The sequence below is a fragment of the Peromyscus californicus genome, unplaced genomic scaffold, assembly GCF_007827085.1.
Source record: "Peromyscus californicus insignis strain IS unplaced genomic scaffold, ASM782708v3 Scaffold_8__1_contigs__length_139910024, whole genome shotgun sequence".
Taxonomy (NCBI): Eukaryota; Metazoa; Chordata; class Mammalia; order Rodentia; family Cricetidae; genus Peromyscus; species Peromyscus californicus.
Genome location: NW_026294606.1, coordinates 132,900,263 through 132,919,477, shown reverse-complemented (window position 1 = coordinate 132,919,477; position 19,215 = coordinate 132,900,263). Strand labels below are relative to the sequence as shown.

The 19,215-nt window shown below is 45.3% G+C and overlaps 1 protein-coding gene across 3 annotated transcripts in view; it reads right to left on the bottom strand.

Annotated features, from left to right (window-relative positions):
* Positions 1 to 6,344: 6,344 nt before the first annotated feature.
* The window catches only part of Smad1 (SMAD family member 1), a 65,102-nt gene continuing 52,231 nt past the window's right edge, over positions 6,345 to 19,215 (bottom strand). For all 3 annotated transcript variants that reach the window (XM_052727119.1, XM_052727120.1, XM_052727118.1), the window contains 3 exons: positions 18,662 to 18,883; positions 12,993 to 13,249; positions 6,345 to 7,719 (listed from right to left, as the gene is read on the bottom strand). In XM_052727119.1, coding sequence (XP_052583079.1) covers positions 7,576 to 7,719; positions 12,993 to 13,249; positions 18,662 to 18,883 — 623 coding nt within the window. In that variant the 3' untranslated portion in view covers positions 6,345 to 7,575. The remainder of the gene's footprint in view (positions 7,720 to 12,992; positions 13,250 to 18,661; positions 18,884 to 19,215) is intronic.

The following is a 19,215-nucleotide window of genomic DNA, read 5'->3' as shown; positions in this document are numbered from 1 at the left end:
TGGTGACAGCATGATGAAGACGAGCTGCACAGCCGCGCAGGTCTCACCCCACGAGCTGCACAGCCGCGCAGGTATCACCCTCAGAGCTGCATAGCCGCGCAGGTATCACCCTCAGAGCTGCACAGCCGCGCAGGTCTCACCCTCAGAGCTGCACAGCCGCGCAGGTCTCACCCCACGAGCTGCACAGCCGCGCAGGTATCCCCCCCACGAGCTGCACAGCTGCGCAGATATCCCCCCCACGAGCTGCACAGCCGCGCAGGTATCACCCTCAGAGCTGCACAGCCGCGCAGGTCTCACCCCACTAGCTGCACAGCCGCGCAGGTATCCCCCCCACGAGCTGCACAGCTGCGCAGGTATCCCCCCCACGAGCTGCACAGCTGCGCAGATATCCCCCCCACAAGCTGCACAGCTGCGCAGGTATCACCCTCAGAGCTGCACAGCCGCGCAGGTCTCACCCCACGAGCTGCACAGCCGTGCAGGTATCCCCCCACGAGCTGCACAGCTGCGCAGGTATCCCCCCACGAGCTGCACAGCCGCGCAGGTATCACCCTCAGAGCTGCACAGCCGCGCAGGTCTCACCCCCACGAGCTGCACAGCCGCGCAGGTATCCCCCCACGAGCTGCACAGCCGCGCAGGTATCCCCCCACGAGCTGCACAGCCGCGCAGGTATCACCCCCAGGATGTCGTTGTTGGCTAGAGTTTCCCAGGACTGCTTTATCAACTTCAGCTCTGGGAACTTGACCACACTCTTCTTCTCTGGCTGTTTCAGCTGTGGAAACGGAGCAACAGCAGGCCTACTGCCCACCTCAGCGATGCCACAACACTTCCTGAGGGGCCTGGTTTGTTAACTGGTGGTTACCTGCCTCTCACTGCAGCTGCTCTGACTTTCCCATCTTCAGCCCAGACACAGCCCTTTCTGTGGACGACTCACCAGGGAGACAGGTATCTCACAGCTGTGCTCACACCTCCTGTCCCAGCACAACCTTCCTTCCTGTTTACTCATTTTCCAGCTCTGTTCTCTAACTTTGTCTCCTCCTCACCAGAAAACTTTTCTAGAACTCAAATAGACTGCTTCCACTCCTTTCCGCTCAGACTTCCAAACCTTCACCTGCTGGCTTTATGTCCCACCGCTGCCCTGTCCCCAATGGTTAGTTGTCAACCTCACAAAATCTAAAATCACCCGGGAGATGGGCACACGAGCACGCCTGTAGAGGATTATGTTGATTATGATCTTTGAGGCAGGAAGACACGCCCACTGTGGGCAGCTTCATTCCCTGCTGAGCTCCTGGATTGTATAAATGGAGAAATGGAGCCACAGCATCGCATAGATCGCCCTCTGTTCCTGACTGTGGATGCCATGTGACCAGCAGTTACAAGCTCGGCCTTGACTTCCTCAAAATGATGGATTCCTTGGACTGTGAGTTAAAATAAGATCTTTCTTCCATGTTATTTTGTCAGTGTGTCTTATTACAGCAATGGGAAAAGAAGCAAACATACCCCCAAACACAGGTCAGCAATGGCTTTGTAATTCCTGTCTATTCTCAGGCCTCACACGCCCTTCTGTCTTGTCGGCCCTTCTGTAAATCAAACCTTGCTCACAGAAACCCTGCTTTCGGTGATGCTTCTCTCTTCCTTTCTGGTATCCTTCATGGAGTTGCATCGTGGGTGTATGTTCAATCCTCAAGTGATCAGGTCAATCAAGGGGCTATAATCTCAGGAGGAAAAAAAAAACATCCTTTGGTCTAATGTACCCAAGATTGTCGATGGTGTGGCTCCTGTCTAACTGCCCGACACTTACCCAGATCTCCTACTTGTACCTTTCCATTGTTGGCCTGGTATACATACTTTCCCTCACCAGTCTTTTGTCGGTATAGTTAGCATGCAGACACTGCAGGAGCATCATCTTCAAGGACTGGGTGCATTTCCAGAGGTCAAACCAAACAATGGGCACATCACAGGTACTTTTCATCCAACGCTTCTACCTAGACACGTCTCCAATTATCCATATGTTCAACCTTAAATGCCACTTCATCTGTAAAACCTTTATCCATCGCCCTTCAACAAAATCCAACATGATTTCTTCTCGTTGTTTTCTCCGTATTTTGCAGTGTTTATGTTTATACTAAGTGACTTTGGACAAGACAGCTTCTGGGCTGATTTATTTATATTAAAAATGATGTGTAGTTTTGATCTTAAACATCACTGTTGTATGACTCTTTCCTGGGGAAGTGAGCACACAAGTCTCCTTACCTCCACTAGGAAACCAAAGACAGGCAAAATGACTGTAGCCACATCAAGTCTGGTGAAGTGGTGAGTCCACTGTGCTTACTTACAGAATAGTGCGAAGTTACTTAGAGAAGCATGGGTAACCAGCAAACAGCTGCATCACTGAAGCCTCACCCCAGGGTGAACGGCTCCCGTGGCTGTGTAGATGAGGTCACTCTACCTCAGTTAGCCTTCCACACTCTATCCCTACTCAAGCAGTAACCAAGACCACATGCAACTTGGGCAGAATTGCCTATAGCGGGGAGGAGCGGCTAGATTCCTAGGAGAGGCTCTGAGGACTCTTCACTCCCTAGGAGAGAACATCACAGACCTGACTTTGAGAGTTTCTTGCAGGCAATCTGAGCTGTTCTGCTAAAGGTGGTAACAGCTGTTATCCGACAGCATTTCAGAATGGTCACTTAGTGGTCTATTGTGTCAAAGGCTTAGCTTGCAGAATTGTGCTATCAGGAGATGGGGAGGTCTCTGAGAGGTGGGAATTAGTTGGAGGTCTTTGGGCCACTGGGGCATGCTTTCAAAGGGGATAGTGGGAGACACCAACCTCACACCCCCCTTGCTGCTCAGCCATGAGGTGAGCAGTTAGCTCATTTCTGCCCCATGCTCCTGTAATGATGTGCTGCCCCCTCTTTGTCCCTTACAGAGGTCTGAAAGCAATGGGTCTGCCTCGTCAAGTCTTGAATTACCTCCACACTGTGAGCTAAGAATAAACTGTTTCTCTTTATACACGGCCATCTTAATCATTTATTTCAGCAAGGGATAACAAGAGCTGGGGATGGAGTAGCGTCTCCTATGTTGTTGTGAGGAAGAGAGAAATGATATGGGGAAGCCGCTGGCTTGGTGCCTATGGCAGAGACCTGGGCATTCACAAACCACCAGCACCCTCCCTCAGTCCACAAGCTTCTGTGGACAGGATCTGACCGCTTATGCCTTTGAAGGCAAGAGTCTTCTCCAAATGCAGCTGAATCAAAGCTCTTTCCCAGGCAGACTTAACCAGATTTAATCATTTACCGAGGAGTTCTATGTGCTTTGCATCTCTAGATGACCCCCTGAGGTTAGCTTTACCATCTCCATTTCACAGACAAGGGGACATGTGCAAGAAACGTAGGGAATTTGCTGGTGAGGTCAGGGCTAGAGTTCCAGTTCTGTCAAACGCCAGGCAGTAGGGCCAGGACTCTCCATTTCTAGTCATCCAGCTACTGTCTCAGACAACAGTCCACATCCCCTTTGCCATTTTCTTGAGCTTCGTTTGTTTTCTTGTTATCTAGACAAATAGTTGCTTTGATTTTTCTCATTCCTTTTACAGAATGGTCCCCAAACACTTGCTCATTAACCTCCCATAGCAGATGAGAATGCGTTTTCATTAATATTTTACTAGAATTCATGTAATTGCCCTTAAGCACAAAAGGCCTTTTTACACATCACGTGGCACACCCCAGGGACTCCATCTAGTAGGTCTCAATGGGTGGGATGATCTTTGTGCTTTATCTAGCACATCTCCAAGGCATTAATAGCGCAATACCCCACTCGTTAACTGCCCAGCAACCAACAAAGAACTCAAGAACAGCAAAAGCGGTTTTCCACAGGAAAGGGGAGAACAACTGACCTGAGCTTTTTATTTTTAGACAATCTCCAGTTATACGTTATTCTTAACGGTAATTTTATTTATTCCCATTTGCCATTTCCATGGGTGTATGGTGTATGTGTGTGCGTGTGTGTGTGTGTGTGTGTGTGTGTGTGTGATATGAATGCGGAGGTCCAAGGTTGATGTCAGGAATCATTTTTGATGGCTCCTCTCCCTTATTCTTTGAGGCAGGTTCTCTCAGTCAAACCTAGAGCTCATGTATATGGCTGGTCTCCATAGCCAATGTGCTCAGGACAATCCTGTCTCTACCTTCTCAGGCTGGAATTGCAGGTGGGCTCCCACACTTATGTGGGTTGTAGGGTGTAAACTCTGATCTCCACACTCACCCTTTACCTGCTGTGCCCTCTCCCCACTCCAGTTTTAGTAATAATAAAAACAAACCAAAAAAACTGTCTTACCTGTCACCCAATGATCCTGTTCACTGGCACAAGGAATGATACAGGCTGATGGAAAACACGGACTATAGAAGGTTCAAGAAAGGCGGCTCCTGTATCTGTGACACATTTCTAGGGCATTCAAAACCTTAGCTGAATGATCCCCGACAAGTGTGCGATGACATCATCTCCACTTACTCAATGAGCATGGAGAGGTCCACGGGATCTAAGTGGCCCAGCAAAGATGGACAGGAGTGTAGATGTAAACAACCTTCTTATTGGTTGTAAACCCAACCACATGACTGCCTCATCACGGCCTGTCTGTATAGACCTCCAGGTTTTCTATGATTGGTATTGACATTAAAGGCATGTGTATCCAATACTGGCTGTATCCCTGAACACACAGAGACTTACCTAGCTCTGCCTACCAAGTGCTGGGATTACAAGCATACGCCACCACTGCCCTGCTTTCCTATGGCTTGCTAATAGCTCTGACCCCCGGGCAACTTTATTTATTAACGTACAAATAACATTTTAATACAAATAAAGCATCACCACAGGAGACTGTCACAGTGCAGGTCTCCTGGCCCAGGCTTTCTTTGCTGGCCACTGATGTTCCTGGAGGCAACAATAAGCAGAAATTTGGGCCTGGTCATTGTTTATATGGGGATACATTTTGTAGTTTCAGTGGGTGGCGAGTAAGACATTGTTTTCTTTTAAAGTGGATTTCAAGTGGTGGGGGGCCATAGATCCTTAAATTTTGTGGTTGTGTGTAGACAGACGTTTCTCCGGTCCCACCCAGCCCCACGGTCCTGCAGCCACTTGTAAAATAATCAGAGGCTTAATATTAATTGCAAATTCTATAGCCTATCAGGTTTCTTACTAGCTAGCTCTTACAACTTAACTCAGCCCATTTCTACTAATCTATGCATTGCCACGTGGCCACGTGGCTTCCCGGTACTTTCACATCTCGCTTCTCCCTGTGGCAGCTCGCAGGTCTGCCCCACTCTCCTTTCTTCTCCTCTCTCTCCAGATGGAATGTCCTTCCTAACCTTCTTCTGCCTCACCGTTGGCCAAACAGCTTTATTTATCAACCAATGAGAGCAACACATGTTCACAGTGTACACAAAGACATCCCACAGCAGCTGTGTACCAAGTCTAGGAAAGAATATGAGACAAAACAGTGGCATTTATGATGACCTCAAATTGTTTCTTTTTCAAACAAATTTTAAAAAATCCCCTTGGTGGGAGAGGAGAGATCATCCCCATCCCAATAAGACCCGCACAATGGTCATCATTTCCTCCAGGGCGGTCTCAGGTCTCGGCCCACATTGGCTACATTCTCCCACGGTTACCCTATGCATGCAACTTCAGTTTGGGAATCTATGCTTCCGGTTAACTCCGGGCATCCACTGGTAACTATGCTGCCAAAGTTCCTCACAGTAAAACGTCTCCACATCTGAGGGCTGGCGAGATGGCTCAGTGGATAACGGTGCTTGCCGCCAAGCCCGATGACCTGTTTGATCTTTGAAACTCACATCATGGAGGGACCAGCTCCACCAGGTAACCTCTAACCTGTACAGGTGCACCATGGTATACACTCCTCCCTCAAAAAATTGTTTAAGTTTACACATTTAAATTTTACTATTTTTTGGCCAGGCAGCGGTGGCACGCACCTTTAATCCCAGCACTCAGGAGGCAGAGCCAAGTGGATCTCTATGAGTTCGAGGCCAGCCTGGTCTACAGTGAGATCCAGGACAGGCACCAAAACTACACAGAGAAACCCTGTCTTGAAAAATCAAAACAAACAAACAAACAAACAAACAAAAAAACCCTATTTTTTTCTTAATTTCTCCCCCAAGTTTTATGGATCCTTTCTCTTCTGATTTTAAATCACTCTGTTCTTTTAGCAAGTCAGGTTCTATGTCTTCGTTCTACTAATTGAGCTTTGTGTATCTGGTAGAGAGTACTCAAAAGAGCACCACATCTTACTGATCCAAAATTTTAACATGCAAAGAAAGAAAATGACACATTTTTAATCAAAGTAAGCAATGATGACAGGTTTATTCAAAATTTTCCAGTAGAGAAAACCTGCTAGTGTTGGAATAAAAGTACTCAATGTATAAGAGCAGAGGAGAATAGAAAAAATTAACAGAAGAAAACAAAACCAAACAGTACAAAAAACAAAACAAAATAAAAATATTTGAATGGAGTCCAATCGGGATCTTCTTTAAACCTGTGAATGATGGGCAGAGCTACTAGGTGTGGCAAACAATTTATTTGGAAATTAAAGCCTGTGTCTGTATTGTAAACTCCATAAAAACTGCTCATGAAATTCAAGCTTTCCATGCTGGGCACTGAAACACAAAGCCAGTCGATTTGCAAATAAGAGGAATTATTCATTTGCTCTCACAGTTACAGGAATTAACCAGCTGCTTAACTGCCTTGTAGAGTGGATGAGATAGAAGAAAAGAAAGGAAAAAAGTCAGATAAAACTCTAAAAAACTGGAACACAGCAAATTCAGACACCAGCTTGTTCACTTAAGGCAGCAAACTGAACTTTATGGTATAGTCTACGTTTGCGGTTTTCATCTCCTTCCCCCCACCCCACCCCTCAGATACTTCCTAGATCCACTAGCCAGTTAGACTATTCATAACCTCCAAATATTCTGTATATACATATTTAGCAAAGAGCATATGCCTGACATCATTCTGACAGCAGTACAGTCAGCATACAGTTTTAGAAAGATTACTATGCATGTCATAAAGATTAACCTTTACTTTGAAAACAAACAAAAAACCCCATTCATTTCTAAACGAATAGTTTTAAAATACTATGAACACCCATGAGAAGATGATTCAGTGTGGGCTCGGAACCTGATGAGAAGCACACTCGGAAAGACTGTTAACATAACACTCTGCCAGACACTCCAGGCAAAAGGGTTGCTTAGGATCATTCTTTTTCTTTTTTTTTTCTTCTTCTTCTAATAGATAATTTGTCTCTGGCTTGGCCATCTCTTTTTTTAACTATACACAAAAGTCCTGCTAAAAGTCAGCATTTTAGTTGATTATACAATAGAATGTCACAATGTAAACTAAACAGGTTCTTGATATCACCAGCATGTTACCAAGGTTTGTCAATTTCTCAATCCAACAGTTGGTCACAGAGGTCAAGTATTATCAAGACTCCTTTGTCAGACCTCCTCTTGTCCGACACATCCATCCTTCAAGTACATGCAAGGCTCAACGGTGTGCCAGAGACCGAAGCCTGGCCCTTTAAGACACCGATGAAATAGGATTGTGGGGAGAACCCATCTGGGTAAGGACTTTATCCAGCCACTGCAGCGGGCCATGCAGATGTATTTCAATCCAGCAGGGGGTGCTAGTAACATCCTGCCTGTGGTACTCAGCTCCCCAGCCCTAGGAAAAAGAAAACAGAGTCATTTAACTCCCTCATCTCAGGGACTCAGCCTCTGAAATAAAAAGATCATACCATCAGTTCATATAGTTGTTTGGACTTGTGGCTATGTCCAAACATAGAAAACAAACACACCACAAATGCATGGGTAATTTGGTGGGTAACTTTTGGGGATGGACATTGGTCACTGAAAGTCCATCCAAGGACCCCAGATCACCCATTTTGTCCGGTGTGATGGTACACGTCTTTAATCCTAGCATTTGGGAGGGCAGGAGCAGGCACAATTGTGTGAGTTCCAGGCCAGTAGGTACAGAATGAGACCTTGTTTCAAATAAATAAAAATTACTAGTCTTGGATAATTAAAGTTTTAAAATACATTCAATAGTTGTTTGAATAAAGATATTTTAAATATTCATTTCCCATTACATTATTGTTATGTTAAAACTTTATTTACATTTTATTTTTTAAGACATGTTCTTACTATGTAGTCCTGGCTGGCCTGAACTCCCTATTTAGACCAGACTAGCCTTGAACTCAGAGCTTACCTGTCTTATCCCTGAACACTGGAATTAAATGCATGTGCCATCAAGCCTACCTTTATTTATTTTTTAATATTTTATTTTTAAAAATCATGTATATATGTATGTGTTTGAGTATGGATTTATCTATGAACGTTATACCTGTGGAGTCTTGAAGGTGTTGGGTCCTTGAGCTGGAGTTACAGGCTGTTGTGGGCCACCCCAGCTGGATGCTGGGAACTGAACCCAGGACCTCTGTGAGAGCACTAAACCCTTAACTGAGCAATCCCTTGCCCTTTATCTGTGTGCCCATGCCTCGGGAGGACACAGATCAACACTGGCTGTCTTCTTCAATCCCACTCCACTGTATTCTTTGAGATGAGGTCTCTGGCTGAACCTGGGGCTTTTTGCCAATCAGGCTAGACTGGCCAGCCAGCAGGCCTAAGGGATCCCACCTGTCCCCAGTCAGGCTAGACTGGCCAGCCAGCAGGCCTAAGGGATCCCACCTGTCCCCAGTCAGGCTAGACTGGCCAGCCAGCAGGCCTAGGGGATCCCACCTGTCCCTATGCAGGAATTACACACAGCATGCACCCAGCTTTTTGTTGCTGTTGCATTTTTGTGTGTGCATGCACCACAATGTACATGTGGAACTCAGAGAACAGCTCTGTGAAGTCAGTTTTCTCTTTCCACCTTTACACATGTTGTGTAGCAATTTCTTCAAAGATAAAACCTTCCATCTTAGAGGGAAGCTCCTTAATTGCCAAATGTTCTATAGGGAGGTGAAACATTCCACCCTATAGGCAAACTCTTGAAAACTCAGGAAGCAAACAACTCAAAAGCTTTAGGAAGTCCCTGAAACTGACAAGATTCACTAGTTCCCTTCCCACCCCCCACCCCCCAAGCTATGATAAAAGCAGTAAGGACGGCTGAGACACTAGACCAGCTACGCTGCCTGGGAGACAGGCAAGGCGAGCTGCCTAGAAGAGGCTCAGACCGGCTGAGCTGGGAAAAGTCATGCTCCAGCCTGTTAAGCTGCCTGCGTATTACGTAATGAGCTCCAGGTTCTCAGCTTCTGTGAGCTGCCATCTGTGCTGGGGTAGGCTTTTGGGGACACAGAGCTGTCTTTGAGTCATTTCTGTTCCTCTAAGTAACCCCAATAAAGCCCAATGGTTCACCAAGCTGGACTTCAGTGGTATCCACACTCTGGTCTGTCACTGGTTCCCTATCTGGGGTGAGTAGACATTTGTCCATGTCGCCCCAAGTACAGTGTCATACAGCATGCCTCACAGGGACTGAACCTGGACTGCCAGGCTGTGCAGTAAGAGCCTTTACCCACTCACTAGCCCTCTTGGCATTTTTTTTTTCCTATGGAATGGGTACTGGGGATCCAAATTCAGGACCTTATGGATGCACAGGAGGCATTTCGCTGAACAATCTCCTCAGCCCCTGTTTTTTATTTTCAGACAGGGTTTTACTCTGTAGCCCAGCTGGCCTGAAATTCACTACATAGTCCCATTTGGCTGCAAAGCTGTGGCAATCCTCCGGCCTCAACCTCCCATGTGCTGGGATTACAGGTGTGGATTATGCTTGCTTCCCTTCTCCCCATTTCTGTGACACTGGGAATGAAACCCAAGGCCTCTCACATGCGAAGCAACACACTCCACCACCGAGTGACATCCCAGCCCTGTTAAAGCTATCTTCAAATTCCCCCTTTCCCCTCAGTAAATACAGTAACGGTGATGTCAGACGGACTGTCATTCTCCGACCCATCAACACCACAGATCTCTTGATGTTTCAGTCTCACGTGAAGCTGACAGGAGAAGAGTTACACATTCTCAGAGTTCTTCCTGACACCTAGTCGCTGCCTTGAAAGAATATGTTCTGTCATTCATCAGGCCAAGATGGTGGTTTGCTAGATGGCTTCAGAATGACCAGTTAGGACAATGATGCTTCACAGAAGTCACCAGGGAAGCCAGGTGGTAGTATATACCTGTAATCTCAGCACTAGTGGGAGGTTGAGGCAGGAGGATGATGACGACTTCAAGGTCAGTCTGCGCTACACTGAGTTGGAGGCTAACCTGGGATATTCAACAGACAGGTTTGTCTCTTTAGACAGTGAGTTCTTTGAAGCTGGAGGCCTAACATCTGACCTCCAGCATCCAGGATGGTCACCAGCATGAGGCAGTAGCTCTACAAAAACTTTCTGGGCCAAATTTAGGTTTTTCAGATAGGGAAGATTTGTTTTTTTACATTCATAAATTTTATATTAACACCAAAAATCATCTCAAAAATAACACAAGATTGCCTTTTAATGTCAGTAAGATGACCTGTGTCGTTTCTCTGAGACACTGAGGTAAACCGAGGCTCCCTCACGGCAGACAACATTGCTACATTAAGTGTGCAAAGCTTTTGTTGCCAAAATATGATTTGTTGTGTGATGATTGTTACGTTACAGTCACTGAGCTTTAAAAAAGATTTATTATTATGTGTGCATGTGTGCATCTATGTGCTTGTGTGTGCAGGTACCCATGGAGGACAAAAGAAGGTGTCAGATTTTGGGAGGCAATTATGAGCTGCCTGATGTGGGTGCTGAAAAAGGATTCCGGTCCTCTGTAAGAGCAGCAAACGCTCTTAACTGCTGAGCCGTCTCTCCGGCCCACCACTTTTCTAGTAGGATTTGTCTATCCTAAATCCCCAGCCACATCCATCACACCTTGACTAGCCCTCCATGCCAGTGCCTGCTAAATTTTTTATGCTGTGTTAATATTAAACCCATCGGGAGCCACATGCATCTTGAAGCTAGAGACTTTAGATGCATTTTTTTTTTTTCTCTTGTACCGTCTTTTGGAATAGTAGTAAAGTATTTGCTGAAAGAATGATGTCAATACATTGTGAATGTGTGGCTTGGGGCTGGAGAGATGGCTTATTGGTTAGGAGTACCTGCTGCTGTTCCAGAGGTCCTGCGTTTGGTTCTAGGAACCCACAAGTGCTCACAACTGCTTGTAAATCCTGCCACAAGAGAGCTGACACCCTCTTCTGGCCTCCATGGGCACACACACACACACACACACACACACACACACACACACACACAGACAAGAGTAAAAGAATAAATCTTTAAATACCTTATATTAAAGTGAAGGCTGTTTTTAGCTACACAAAAGTAACGGTTACCTGTTAGTTGTGTAATCAATAGGAAACAAAGCGAGGAGAAAGCTTACTGGAGCACAGGAGTCAAAGCTGCTCAAAAATCACTAATCACAGCCCCATCAGGGAGCTCAAGTTAGCAAGGTCCCAATTCCACCTGGCCCCATTTCACAGACCAAGAGCAGAAGGTCTGAGAAAGTCCCTGTACTTCAGCCAGTCAACAGCCACTTAGGAGATGTTCTTCCTTCCAAACAAAAGACACTTGGGCAAGTTGCTGGCCTCATTTTGAAAATTGTCTGAGCCCAAATGCTAAGTGGAAAATTAAATGGCACTTGTGAATAATGAACAAGAAGAAACTCTGGTCACATTTGCACACAACAGACAGGCCAACTTCTTTAAGGGGTAAAGAAAGGCCTCCCTTAGTGCTGAAGAGGGGCCACATTCGGCCAGAAGCGGGGAAGACACCTTTGATCTGTACGATGATGAACAAGGCTCCGGAATCACCCCAGTGATGAACACATCACTAAACAGGCCTAACGAGAAGTCAGCCAGCCATGAAAGAGGGCTGCCTCACCCAGGTGTGTGATCAGCACTCTTCCTCAAGGTAAAGCGGGATAAATGGCTATCTTCGAGACTTCAGAGACAAGTCAGTTACTAGACTGTGCTGTCCCAGATACACATTTAAAAAGTTATTTTTCAACGGCATCTTTAACACTTTCATTACTTAGCGGCAGAAGAGACAGAGATGAGCAACGACTTGGATGTTCTCCTTTCTTTGATACTACAGAACGCTCCGAGAGAACGGCAAAGGCCTTGCTGACTTTTGAATTATACACCAGCACAAGATTTACTAGAAATACTTAAAAAAAAATCTGACCAACTAAAAATAATTTCCAGTGTGATTAACTTTTCCCCTTACTTCTTTTGTTACATCTATCCCCTCCCTTCCCTGTGTGTGACTGTGTATATACACATGGGGGCAAAGGACAGCTTGAGGGGCTTGGTTCTGTCTTTCCATCACATGGGTCCCACTGAGCCACCTTACAGGCCCTAAAAGATCATCCAAGGACTGCTGAACCATAACTGATACGTGCTGGCATCCTGGCCACACTGAAAGCAAAGGAGAAGGACAAAGATGCATTTATTCAGCTCATCTCAGGATGACGATGTATTTAAGCTACATTTAAATACATACCATTTTCTATGGCATTATGGTAGCTACAGGGCCGGGGACAGCGCAGTGGGTGGGACAGTGGCCTAACACACTAGAGACCCTACAAAGGGGTAGTGGAGGCAAATGTAGAGCTGATACATCAGGATTTCAAACTCGTCCTCAGCCAGCCAGAGGCCCGACTGGACTACACTAGACCCTCAGTTTGAGCAGGAACAGCAAGATGGCTCGGGGTGGCAGGGAATAAAGGCGTCTGCCACAAGCTGGAGACCTGAGTTCCATCTCTGGGACCTGCACGGTGGGAGGAGAGGACATAGTCTATGTTCCCATGACAACCTCTTGGACACTGACACCTTTGTTAGATGCTGACAGGAATTTATACACTGTGAGAAAGCAGGGGGGTGGGTCTAGCCTGAATGAGACGGTGGGCGTGGCTCACCTTCACGAAGCTCATTCGAATAGTGCACATTTTGGTGAGTTCGTACACTGTCTCGAAACCATGGTTCACAGATTGTGCCAGGAGCTGAGCAAACTCTTGGTTGTTGAAGATTTTCAAGCTGCACCCGCTGGGGATCTTGCAGACAGTGGTGGGGTGGAACCCGTGATGGTAGTTGCAGTTCCGACTCTGCACGAAGATGCTGCTGTCACTGAGGCATTCGGCATACACCTCTCCTCCAACGTAATAAAGGTGGACTCCTGTAGAGGGCAGACCGCGTCAGTCACAGGCGGAGTCAAGGTGGGATACTCACACAGGCCTTCAGACAAACACCTAGGTAACCATGTCACTCACCCCTGTGTCAACCACTACGTTCAGGAAATAACAAAGTCTCTCAAAAATAATAAAGCATAACACTTTCATTTTGGTAAGTATTTAATGTCCCACTTGGCCAGAGTTGAAAGTATATCTGCACTCCAAAAATAGAGTGCAATAAAACCTGTAGTTCACTGGGGTAACCTCCAGTCTCAAGTCTCCTGCCTGTATGCCAGGGCTAAATTGTTCAGAAAACTTCAGAGAGAGAGAAGGGATGACCAATAAACACAGAGGAATGAAAGCGGGGTGAAGAATTACTGCTGGGAGCTGTACGACATGAGGTCTAGTTAAAAACAAAAGCCTTTTAAGTAGGAAAAAAAATGCACTGTGAAATAAGAGCTCGCCAAAATAACTACTAAAGATAATAATTGAAAACTTCTTACAACTTAGAATGCCTGGAGTCTAGGCAACGCCCTGCCTCCACAGGCAGAAGGGGGCAGACCTGGATGCCCTCCCAGTAAAGCTGAAGGAGGAGAGAATCAATTCTGCAAAGCTGTCCTCTCATGCCCTGCTATCCACTCACAAAATAAACAAAACAAGTCTTTAAAAGGGAAGAAGGACCCTCTGGCTAAGCCTCACAAGGTGGTAACAAGCGCCCAGCAAACAGGCAGGTGGTGCAGCTTCAAGCCCTGCAGGTGACCCTGGCACGTGACTGTCTGAGGACACACCATGTGGCATTTCTACAGACACATAGAGCTAAGACTCCAGTACCAGCTCTATCCACTGGGACAGAAATCCATTTTGTTTAGAGATATAGAGAAATATATTTACAAGAAAAAATATAGAGAAAACTATAAGAGGGGGGAAAAAAACAAACCCTTTCCCTAATAATAAAAATGATGACTTTTCATTTTAGAAAATTAAGGCAATATATGAAAATATAAAGATGTGGAAAATATTACCATTTCTTCAGTGACAGAGGAAAACGCTTGTTAATTAATAGTGTGTAGCACTGTGCCCGCTTCCCCAATCATAAAGCTTCGTGTGCACACTTTCACATTTCTGTATGACTGCTGCTGTAACTGTTTAACCAGGCTCCCTCAGCGGACAGTGTTGACACTAATTTTCTATTATCGCATTCATGACAAATGTCACTGAACTGTTTTTACTAATATCCCTAAGAGAGATTCCTGGAACTTAAATGGCTGGATCAAAGGCCTTTGAATCACTTTGCCAAACGACTTTCCAGAATGCTGGTTCACACCCACATCAGCACTGTGTGAGTGCCGTGAGGATCTGACCCACACCAGCCCTGATCCTGAGCTTGAACAAAAGCAGTGTTCACTGCTGGAAAATAACAGAATTGCTGTAACTTGTACATGGAGCTGGGCAAACGCTCGCGTTAGTGGCCGTCTGGGTGTCTCCTGTGCACTCAGTGTCTTGACGACTCACCCATTTATCGCACTGACTGGATTGTAGGGTTTTAATCATTTTTTATGAGTTGTGCATTTAGGGGTAGATATAAATAATTTATTCTGTATTTTCCAGTTACTCCTTTATCTTTCAATTTTAGTCATTTTATATGTGTATGTGTAGATAGATACACAGATAAATAGATTTAGATATGATTCAACCTAGAGAAGTTTGTATGTGTAGAGAGACAGATACATAGACAGACAGATTGATAGATTTAGATGTATGTTTCAACCTAGAGGAGTTTAAAATACTTAACTTCTTATGAATTTTGAATTTCTTATGAATTTTCATAAGATCAAATATATTTTCATCCATCTTTTAAACTGTTTGCTTTTTACGGCTACTCACTAATCACTCACACGTGTGCTATACACTCAGGCCCTTCAGGAGAAGCTACTGACCTGATGCCGTCACGAAACTGCCCTCTCACGTCAGTAGAGCATGAGTAATTTTACTTCACTGTTTTGTCTACACACTGACTGATTTACTTGTAGTTTTACAATATCTTTTTAGCCCTGATGTCACAATTTTTCTTTACTCGTCCATTAAAGTTTTTAACTCTTCTTATTCACCCTTTCAAGTAACATTGGCATCACACTGTACAGCTTCCACCAAACATCACACCGTAACCTAACTTGTTCTAAGTCACAAAATAATACAGAAGGACTTAGTGTCCACTTGAAATGTTTTCACAAAATTATAGGAAGAGGGCTGGAGAGATGGCTCAGAGGTTAAGAGCACTGCTTGTTCTTCCAAAGGTCCTGAGTTCAATTCCCAGCAACCACATGGTGGCTCACAACCATCTGTAATGAAATGAGATCTGGTGCCCTCCTCTGGCCTGCAGGGATATGTGCAGACAGAATACTGTATACAACATAATAAATAAATCTTAAAAAAAAAAAAAATTATAGGAAGAACTACCATCTGCTTGAAATGTTCCCACAGAATCAAGCCATCCCTTTAATGAGCAAAGGCTGCCTATATGTGCAATTTTTCTCTCTCTCTTAGTATAGCCCTGTGGGAGGAAATGTCACTAGAAGTGGGCTTTGAGAGTCTAAAGTCCTGAGCCACTACTAGTTCACTCTCTCTGTTTTGTCCTTGTGGTTCAAGATGTGAGCCCGGCTTCTGCCCCTGCTACCATGCCCCCGCTGCCGCCACGCTGCCCTGCCATGATGGAACCATGGACAAAAATGAACTCTTTCTTCTTTGAGTTGTTTTGCTTGTGGTGTTTTGTCACAGTAACAGGTCAGGGGAAGTGGTTATACAGACGTCGAGGTAAACAGAACGACCTGACAGACGTGAAGTCCATCCATGAGCTGTCCAGAGTGAGGGGAAACAGCACACATCGTGTCTAGTGGGAGGTATAAGTTCATAGGAACTTTCTCAAAAGTACGTAACCAAGACCTTCTGACCTACTAGCTTCATTTTGAATATTACCAATTGGTCATGATGTCTCCATGCCACCTTAGCTTCCTTCACGAGAATCTTGGCTTCTTCATCATCCCTAATTCAACACTGTCCACTAGTCAGGCATTTGGGACGACTTCAAGTGCTCCCTTCCCTCCTAACTTCTTAAAGAGGAAATTCTACCATTCAGCTTTTTACTACTTTGGGGGAGTGTCCCATTAAAATGTAATGAAATACACACTTCTCCATCCTAAATGTCTTGACAGAAAACGTCAGCAGTCTACAGGTGCAGGAACGCCCATCTGTGCTAGAAACCTAAGTCCATTTCACCTCAGGTTGTCATTTCTATCTTTTCTTGCTTTGGTCACACTAAGAAATGCTTGCCGAGTTCGACAGTTATTAGGTTTCCTCTTTGAATCTAAGAATAAATCTTAAAAATCTTTTCAAATGTCTCTCTCTCTCATTTTTTTTTTGTTTTGTTTTTTTGAGACAGGGTTTCTCTGTGTAGTTTTGGTGCCTGTCCTGGAACTCGCTCTGTAGCCCAGGCTGGCCTCGAACTCACAGAGATCCGCCTGGCTCTGCCTCCCGAGTGCTGGGATTTAAAGGCGTGCGTCACCACCGCCCGGCTGCAAATGTCTCTTAAGCACCTATTAAAACTACTTTACCTGATCCACTGCTGTAGATGTTGATTCTTTTATTTTTACTTTATTTATTTGTTTAGAGACAGGGTCTCATTATGTAGTCCTAGCTGGTCTGGAACTCAAGAGATCTGCCTGCCTCTGCTTCCCCAGCATATGCTACCCATACACCTCTCACTGGTGATGTCAAGATGGGGGACTGATAAACTTACTGACCATGCAGACTTATCCACTGTATAATTAATTTTTATTCTGCAACTAATTTTTATTTGCAATTAAAATAGTTTGTGGAGAAACACTTTAAAACATGTAAACACCTCGATTCTCAAAATCTCTCTTTGTATTTTGCACGCATCAATGGTCCTTTGTTTTTATTAGATTTACTTGTTCTATGTGTGTGCATGATGCGTTTGAGGCATGTGCTGTCGTGTGTGTGTGTGTGTGTGTGTGTGTGTGTGTGTGTGTGTGTGTGTGTGTGTATGCGTCAGAAGATAACGTGCAGGAGTTGGCTTTCTCCTACCATGCGGTCCTGAGGACTGAACTAAGCTCATAAGGCATGGTGCAAGCCCCTTTACCCCCTGAGCCATCTCACCAGCCCTAAACAGATGACTCTTACGTGATCCTTACTTACTACAACAGTTACGCAATGATGACGTCTGTACTCGAGCACTGTCTGTTTAACTACTGGACTTCCCAATTAACTCATTTCTCTATTAGTATGGCTGTATCACTTAGAATCTACTTATTGGACAGAATCTCACTACGCATGTAGTCCACCCTGGCTGTGGATTCTTGATTTTCTGCTTCAGGCCTCCCAAGTGACGGCATTCCAGGTAATGCTCACCCACACCCAGCAGTATCTTAAGATCCACTACTGCAGTTAATTACAGTTGCTCTTCATTATCTCTGGATCTGGAATCCAGTTTCAACTGTGCACAGATCAAAAATGAGTTTTTAATAGCACCAACATTAACATGCACAGGTTTGCCTTCTCGGGCGTCACTCAACAGTACAACTATTTACATGATGCGGATTCTGCAGAGTGTGACTCAAAGGGCACCTGAAAGGTGAGGTGTGTGAGTTCCACGATACACTACAGTTTTAGATGAGGAAACTGAGCACCCACGGATTTTAGTTCCCATGGACAGCTGGACTTCGGTACTGAAATTGTCCAGAGCTGTGTGGTGGGAGCTAGATTCCGAGAAGCAGCACCACTTCCAGCTTTTCCTCACTTTCGGTCACGTGAGATGCGCCAGGCTCAGCCCGTCCCAGCTTTGGAGGCAGCCACAGTTTCCCTCACTGGGGATAGACAGCAGCGATGATCTGGACACTAGATATGCATATTGTTATTTTGTCTCTTTGCCTTTTCAGTATGCAGTCTGAGGGTGCATACACAGGCTTGTATAAGGACATATGCACAAAAGCACATCAACACAGGTCATGTCATTAAATTATGATTTTATACTGACATTTTCCAAGGAATGCCATACCCCTTCTTGGTGGCATGTTCCTTACTCCACAGGGAAAACTCAGCTCTGAGCACTACCCACACAGTTAGTCACTGACTTAATCATATAATAAATACATGTAAACGTTACAGAACTGTTTTAATCTACCACTAACAAAAATTTAAGATAGCATAGTGCCCCACAATAACAAGTCAATGTCAGCTGGTACCTATCAATATCACGAGAATTGGAAAACCACTAAGATCATCGATTAGAAAAATTTCCAGACAGCAGCATCTGAACATTTGGCGTGTGCCACAGGAATGACGGAGTCACTTATGGAGGAACAAGAGATGAACGCTTGCAAGAGGGGTAAAGAGAAGCTCACCTTTTCCAATATGTCGCCTGGTGTTTTCAATAGTGGAGTTCCGGTTAACGTTGGAGAGCAGCCCAAGGCAGAAGCGGTTCTTATTGTTGGAAGGATCGGTGAAACCGTCCACCAACACGCTTGTGGAGGAGGCGTGGAACGCTTCGCCCACGCGGTTGTTGAGCTCATAGTACACAATAGAGCACCAGTGTTTTGGTTCCTCGTAAGCAACAGCTTGCACATCTGTGAGAGGGGGGAAAAAGGTTCTGTTGGCTCACGGGTTGCGCCTGGAGCACCCCCAACCCGAAACCGCATTGTAAACTGGCTGAGCACTGTGGAATGAAGACAGGCAGGGGCAGCTACGGTGATCACGTGGATCACCTTCTGTGAGATCTGAAGTACTTCTTGGTAAGGGTGGCATTCCCCTTTAATTGGGGAGCAGTCTTCTCCAGTGACTGGCAGAAATCCGGAATACCAGCTCAGCAAGCCCTGCAATAGCATTTGCTGAATACTAATGACTTATTACTGGCTCATTAACATACAGAAATAATAGAAATCACTCCTGCTGGCACACT